The sequence below is a fragment of the Papaver somniferum genome, chromosome 1, assembly GCF_003573695.1.
Source record: "Papaver somniferum cultivar HN1 chromosome 1, ASM357369v1, whole genome shotgun sequence".
NCBI lineage: Eukaryota > Viridiplantae > Streptophyta > Magnoliopsida > Ranunculales > Papaveraceae > Papaver > Papaver somniferum.
The window spans coordinates 48,176,037-48,184,020 of record NC_039358.1 but is presented as its reverse complement, the minus strand read 5'-3'; the positions used below and the strand labels follow the sequence as shown (position 1 = coordinate 48,184,020).

Here is a 7,984-nt window from a genome sequence, read left to right as displayed (position 1 = left end):
CATTGACAGAAAATAATCTATGTTCTATCTCTTTCGTAATCATCCCATGTCACAGCAATCCCTAATCAATCATTCATCCACCATCATCTTTGCCAGGTTCTCTTTGTTTTTTGTTTTCTCGGCTAACCCAAAACCAATACAAAATCCGATATCGGCAGTAGCAACGATAACCTCCAATAGCAACCATCTCCGTCACAGCTCTGTTTTATCATTATACTCTCATACCTGAACTATCATCTTTCAGTCACCATCACTGCCGGCTTCAAACTCGATATTCGACTCCCTGATCAGTTCATCAGACCTTCGCAGCAACTCAGCCTCCATCGATCATCATTTCCTCGTCCTTCTTTCAACTCTCGTATCTTTGTTACACTCGGACTTCACCAGCCATCAACACACCAAGCTCAACAACAATCACCTACTATATTCTTCTCGAGCAGCAACAAAATTCTATATTACAAGTGGCCGTATTTCCCTGACTTTGTTTCACAGAAGCTATCTCCGTCAACTGCCAATGGAAATTCCATTAACAAAATTCTATATTGCTGTTTGTTTGGAGTTCGATCTGATAGAAAGTAAGAAAGGTATGACTTTTAGTTCATTTGTTGGATTTTCAAACCCATCAGCTCAGTTTCAACCTTAGATTCAAAACCCTAACTTTATTAACAACAACAACAACAACAACAACAGTAGCAGCTGTAATTCTCTTTCTTCATGTGTTCTTGAACGTAACAGATGTAAAACCCCCTTTCAATTCTTGAATCTCGGTAACTTTCCACTGATTTTATCACCCAATTCAGAGAAAAGGAATTGAAAAAGAAGAAGAAAAAATAACGAAACAGAATTTTATAAACTATGGATTTGGGAATAATTTTTTCTTAAAAAATGGGTGTGCGCTTTCGAATTTCCGGATGTGGGTTTCACAGTGGAGAAAATCTGAAAAAGGAGTGTGACTGTAGTTTTCACTTTTTACAATTAGGCCTAAATACCTATGTAGACATTAATTCCTACTTAGTACTGTAGTAAGGATTATAAGTAGTAAAACCAATCCAAGAAAAAGACCGTTGGGAAACGGTAGAGAAGGCTTGATCCGTCACCATCCCCATTTATTTTGGTTGGACGCTGACGAAAGTATATTTTACTTGTTAGATAGAAATGACGAACTCCAAGAAGATTAGAAGAATATTCAATAAGCAATTGTTTATTTTTTTTCAAATTGTGAGTGGAGCATTCTGGTTAGGTGTGGATTAGAGAGGAGACTTTACTAAACTAGATCAATTATTGACGGTGGTTGCCTGAACATGCACACCATTACTTTGTCACATCTTATGTTAATCATATAGTAATCAACATGTTAGTTGGATTATGAATTACAAGTTGCAAAGAAACTAATTAATCTGCTGTATTGTGGATTTTTTCATTAAGTACTGTTGATAGCTGTATTCACGGGATTACGGTAATATATTAGCCGTATTTCATTTACTAGTTTTTGTATCCTTTTGATTTCTTTCTTTGGAAATAGAGTACCAAGGGCAAGGTGTACTAGTACCATCGAAATTTTCCAACTTTAGCAAATACAATCCTGAAGAAATCTGTTTTTGCCACTTGAAAATAATAGTTCGGTACCCCTAGGCCCTAGCACACCTGATCTTCATCTCTCTCTCAGTTTCCTCTAGGCATCTAGCTGCTAACATGTCTGCTGCTAGAGAATTAGTAGGGGATGATGGTGATAATCAATCTCACCAGGAAATAATGATAGGATTACTTAAAGTAATGGCTGACTCACAAGCAAAACAAGCAGATTCTCTACATCAAATTAAGGAGATATTAAGAAGTAATAGTAGTTACAAAAATGATGAGGAAAAGCAGAAAGTTTTCGAAAATCCATCCCTATTGTGTCTGAATCAGCCAGGTATGTATACGTAATTATCATGTCTACAACTTGTATGTATCTGAGTAGTTCTGATCAACAGCTGTATTCATAACAACATGTTCTTAAATTTGGTGTGTATTTTGTAACTTCAGCATCTTTGTCAACACTAGCTGAACTAGAAAAACATATTTATGCCAATAGTATTGATCATACTACATATAATTTGGCAGTGAACACGAACCTGCCATCAGTAGCAGTGTATGAGGAGGAGATAATACGGGTGATACCTGATGATCTTAAAGAACAATATCTGCAGCCATTTGAACATCGGCAACGACTGCAATTGAGTGATTTGACAGGACAACAAACTATAATAGACCAGGAGCTTCAGTCTGGTAATTAAGCTATTACATAAGTCGACCTACCAGAAATTCCATTTTTCATAAAAGAAGTACTGAGCCTAATATTTTTTAATTTATTGTGATAAATTTGATATTTATTATTTTGGTTTGCATGTTTGAATTAAGATGAAGAGGGTAGTCAAGTGGTGAATGAATATGTTTTGGATGGATACGAGCAGCTCTATGAGGCAGCAGTTAATGGTGACTGGGACGAGGCTAGTAAATTCCTGGAGGAGAATCCAGAAGCAATTACGAAAGCCATCACTAATAATTTACACACAGCGTTGCATATAGCTGTATTTAGAATGGTGGATTTAATGTTTGTGAGGGAGATTATAAAACTCATGCCTCTAGAAGCACTTGAAAAAAAAACAGCAGACGGGTTAACATCACTACATCTTGCTGCCTTATATGGATATACTAAAGCCGCTGAGTTGATTGTAACGAAGAATCCAAAGACAACCCAGATATTAAGCGAGGACGAATATGAATTGGTGCCACTTGAAAGTGCTATTCGAACAGTCACCGTGGGACAAAAAGAAACAGTTGAGTACCTTTATTCCGTAACCAGACACGAGCACCCCAGTCCGTTTTCGGGTCATCGTGGTGCTAAGCTATTGTATAAGACAATTGATGCCGGTTTCAACGGTAAGTGCAAAGAACTCTGTGATGATACCCTCCTCTATGATTGCTAAAACGCACGTATGCAGAACTAGTTGACTATGACAGAGTCAGAGACTACTCAAAACACTAAAATAGTAGAGGTATATCATCATTATTATCTGAACGCTTACTTTTTCTAACATAGTCAAAGGTTTTGTTTTCACTTGTAGATATCGCATTATCTATTGTCCAGCGGTTTCCGAGACTAGTTACCCAGAGGACGAAAGAAGATAACATATGTGGATTGGAATTGATGGCAGAAAGGCCATTTGCATTTAGGAGCGGAGCGAAGCTTACACTCTGGCAACGCTGCATCTATTCACGTATGTTTTACCTAACTTTAGGTTGCAAATAGTCAAATTGAAATCCGAAAGACATTCTATTACTCGCAAATCCTCAAATTTTATGAGTTCATCAAGAGTCTCCCAACATTCTTAGGTAAATTTTTTGTCAATAACATATCTAAAAAAGAAAACCTATGGGTTGCCTTTGTCGCCTTCACCATAATCTTTTTATGCATATTAACTCTTTTTCCTCTTTTCTTTGTTATTTTTGTTACTGCCTGTTTTTCATTGTCTAATATTTATGTGTACAGTCATTCAAGTGAACGTTGATTCAACATATGACCAGGACACCCAAGCAAAGGATGGATCACATCATTCAAACAGCTCAGTAGACACCAGAAGTAGCATAGAGGGGTCTCTTGAAAGCTTGGAAGGAACCAATAGAGACGAGGAGAACCCTCCTGAAAGATTTGAGGTTTCCAATGAAGACAAAGAAAACCAGTCCTCAAGCTTAGATAACATGCAAGGAGATGAGGCCGAAGAACACCAGTCCTCTAGCTCAGATAACACACAAGGAGATGACGAGAACCACCAGAAAGTTCAAATGTTTCGATCAGCAGTAATCAGGGAAAGCTGATCAAGCTCATCTCGGCTTACTGTATGCCCTCCATAAAACAAGGTTTCTGTCTAGTCATTTTAAATTTTAATACCACTTACTCGTCGTTAGAGATAATAGATAGATTATTAAATCTTAAGAGATGTAAACTGTTATCCTAAATTGACAAAGTTCTCTTGTTTATTACAGTGCCTCGTTTCAAACAAATATATGAACAATTATACAACGAAAAAATGATGCATAAACAAGCTCATGAGTTGGTTGAATGCATGCTTACTCAACTCGATAAAAGAATGAATACCCAAGAAGTTGATGCCTTCTTTGAGGCATCTAGCGTCCTGAAAACGGCTATAAAGCAGGGAACAATAGAACTTGTAGAGGAGTGTATTAAAACCTTCCCAAACGTGATTTGGTCTCGTATTGCGGGGCAATCAATCCTGCAAATGGCTGTCGCTGAACGAAGTGAAATAATTGTGGATGTCGTATGTGAAGCAAGTGAAGATGAGAAAAGCGATCTAGTTTCTAGGCCTGATAAAATGGGTAACACTATCCTGCATTATGCTGCCAATTTAGCACCTTCTGATCAGCTTAATTCGATCTCTGGTGCATATCTTCAGATGCAACGAGAATTGCAGTGGTTTAAGGTATGGGTGTATATATCTGCTGTCTACTTGACTACGAAAATATGGTATAATATTGCATGATTAATAAATTCAACTGTTACAAATCCAAAATAATGATTTGTTTCCTACTACTAGTGCAATGGGTATGAGGAGCAATATCAGGGATGTGAATGAGGATGGATTTGGAGAAAAACCAAAATAGGGACGGGGCATGCAGGAACAAAGGATTCAATAAATTTCATTGTAGGCGTAATATGTTTATGAAATTTATTTAGTTAGTTTTCATACATTTTCACTATAAAAGTCACAAAATAGAATTTGAGACCTGGAAACCCATGAAAGTTAGCCCCAGTTGTGTTGCTGTTGCGTGCAGTCATTTATGTTTTAATTGGGCGATTTTACATCCCCCTTCCCAGCAGTCCCACACCTGCCCATTGCCATCCGAACTGAGGTTGATTTTCTTGACTTGATCGGTTAATGCAGTATCCTGTGTTTGATCGCCTTTGTGAACGTTTATTCCATAATTCCGAACACAGGATACTGCATATGGAGGAGACGTGCTGTTTCATATGATATAAAATGCGACTTTGATTTTGCTTATTTCTTGTACATCTCCTTTGCCCTATAACTCTTTTCAAAACTTTTTACTGATTTCATTTCATTCAGGGGGTGGAAAACATGATGCTTGAGAAAAATAAATACAAAAGAAACAGGAGTGGAGATACAGCTCAGCATGTATTTACAGAGAAACACAGAGATTTAATGGAAAAAGGAGAAAAGCTGTTGAAGGATACATCTGGATCGTGCATGGTAGTAGCAGCTCTTATTGCTACGGTAGCATTTGCAGCAGCTTTCACTGCTCCTGGTGGTAACATTAGTGATAGTAATAGCACTAAGAACGGTACCCCAATTTTCTTAGACAACACTTCATTTACGGTCTTTGCCGTAGCAGATGCCACAGCGTTATTCTCTTCTGTCACATCAGTACTGATGTTCTTGGCTATATATACTTCTCGGTATGCAGAAGTTGATTTTCTGAAGTCTTTGCCACAAAAGTTGATAGCGGGACTTGTAACTCTCTTCATATCTATGGCGACCATATTGGTCGCATTTGGTGCGTCAATGTATATCGTGCTTGGAGAAAGATACTCATGGGCTGCGATTCCTATTGCGGTGTTTAGCTGTGTTCCTATGACCTTGTTTGCGTCATTGCAGTTACCATTGTTTTTTGAAATGGTTCGTTTCACATACTGGAATAGCCCGCTTCAAAAACATAGATATATCCTCAACCAACAGTTGAATACAAAGAAAGATAACTGAAATATGTAAATAGTTTTTACATTTTTAGTGCCTACCAAGGTACTTCTTAGAGAAACATCGATACAGCCAGCATCTTGTCAGCTGGCGGTTGGGAGGTGTAACAGACAGAATTATATATGTAAATCATTTTTTACGTTTTGGTGCCTACCAAGGTCTCTCTTAATGATATCATCTTGCAATTTGCCAAGTCTCTGTCACGTAAAAATAGTAATATTGAGTAATGATCTTAAGAGCAGTTTGTTGAATCTAGCGACAGGGATCACATTACCTCCATATCTGCTTAAGGTTACAAAGTCTTTTGATTTTTGAATTCGTTGAAACTCAAAATGTTCATCAAGTATTTAAACATTAGTATGATGTAATTTGAGCAAACCGGATTAACTGCAACAACGTTGTTTTTTTTATTTTTTATTTTTTTTTTTGCAAAAAACTCACTAGGAGCATTTTAATAAAAAGGCAACCAAAAAGAACGAAAATGCTATATGACCCGCTCGTTGACAGCGGAATAACAGCTGATTTTACGTGGAAGGGGTACTGGCGGACAGATGTGAAATTTTCTATATCCACGTCACGAAGAAAAAAAAGTCCCTAACCTCATCTTTTCTTTCTGGTTTGGAACTCACAAACTCCATCAACCCTAATAACTTCATTAACCTATATCTTAACCTGCAGTTTCACTTTCATTTTAATGTGGTGAAGATGATGATAGCTTTTTCAAATCCTTTACTGTGTACTGTGTTAACCTTATATTGTTGTTACATACATGAATAATATTGCAATTGTCAACTGTGATTGGAAGGTTAAAGATTGAGAAAATATAATCTATAGAAAAATTAGGGATGATTAGGTTGAATTCATGATTGTTTTTTAAAATAGTTCATAGATGTGGATCTTGTTTTTGATTAGGACAATAAATCGAAATTTGAATCATTCGTCTCTGACTCCTTGGACTTAATAAGATTGTGCTGTAATTTCGGTTTCACTGATTTAATAGGAAGAAGGTGAAGAAAATTAAAATGGCGAAGGATGTAGATTGAAAGAGGGCTTCTAATCTAATATTGTTGGATCCGTTGATGTTTCGTTTTGAGACGTTAGATTAAGTATTGCATACTTATCCTATCCAAACAGAAGGATTTTCATTTTCTCTTTCAATTAATTTGTGATGACACGACTGATAAAGATACACGTCTTTCTACCAGTGTACCAGCCACGTAAGATTGGCTGTTATTCAGCTGTCAAGGAGCGGGCCATGTAGCAGAGTCGCAAAAAGAATGAGGGGACTAGGCCAAAACCTCAAAGATAGGAGAAGAGAAGAGAAGACAAGAACAAAAGTAAAAATACCATCTGTATTATTGCATTAATACCATAAAGAATGAGGGGAACTGCAAGAACTACTTATCGCACCATCTGTGCATCTAACAAGTTGCACGCTTACATAAAGAGAACATTTTCTTATTATTGCATTAATACCATCTGAACTTACAATCTTTTAGAGGTTTAAATGAACCATCTCCATTTCTTAGAATGATTACAATCACATACGGATTTATGCAGAGGAATTTGGCTACCACGAGGTACACATTTCGAAGTAACTAATGTCATTTCCCCTGCATAACGGCGTATTTCTTTTCTAGACTATTTTTCTTTCTTTATCTAGTAGTTGGAAAGTTTGTAAACTCCAAACTTGGAAGTATATGTCCCCTTTGCCTGTACAGATTCCTGCACGAGTTGTACATGCTATAAGAACCCATCATGCACCTTCTAGCTAATGAATATGGCCTCCAGATTTTTCAGCGGAAGTACACAACAGCATAAGTCAATAGACGAGCTGGGAACAAGAGCACACCAAGCAAATGTATGTTTTGTGATGCAACAAATAAGCTTATCTTTTCAATGACTCTCTTCCGGTTTGTGCCGCCTCTCAGTTCTCCATCATACCTTCATGGTCACAGTAAGTGTCCACCAAGATAGGAGGTGGTGCTCCCTCCTGGATTTTCGTAATTGGTTTAGTTCTTGACGAATTGCATTTAACACTGATCCTAGTAGGAGTTTATGTTATGGTCTCTGTAAATTGCAACTTCAGAACCACATACATACTGATAGCTGAGGATCTCAAGTACGGGTGAGTTTATGAATACCTACTTTGCTTCCTGGAGATGCTTTTCTGAATTCTCAGAAAATGGACGACTCGGAAGATATAAACC

General features: G+C 37.3%; 1 protein-coding gene across 3 annotated transcripts; it reads left to right on the top strand.

The window, feature by feature from the left end:
- Nucleotides 1-1,350: 1,350 nt before the first annotated feature.
- On the top strand, nt 1,351-5,883 carry LOC113328544 (ankyrin repeat-containing protein NPR4-like). Of its 3 annotated transcripts, none has more exons than XM_026575629.1 (6): nt 1,351-1,912; nt 2,104-2,268; nt 2,407-2,922; nt 3,108-3,260; nt 3,533-3,900; nt 4,027-4,161. In XM_026575629.1, the coding sequence occupies exons 1-5, from the start codon at nt 1,693-1,695 to the stop codon at nt 3,856-3,858; spliced, it is 1,380 nt and encodes a 459-aa protein (XP_026431414.1). In that variant the 5' UTR covers nt 1,351-1,692; the 3' UTR covers nt 3,859-3,900; nt 4,027-4,161. The 3 variants fall into 3 exon arrangements, with proteins under 3 accessions (XP_026431414.1, XP_026431411.1, XP_026431419.1); XM_026575626.1 differs by having other exon boundaries at nt 1,353-1,912; nt 2,401-2,922; XM_026575634.1 differs by lacking the exons at nt 1,351-1,912; nt 2,104-2,268; nt 2,407-2,922; nt 3,108-3,260 and adding an exon at nt 5,127-5,883 and having other exon boundaries at nt 3,743-3,900; nt 4,027-4,481.
- Nucleotides 5,884-7,984: the final 2,101 nt, after the last annotated feature.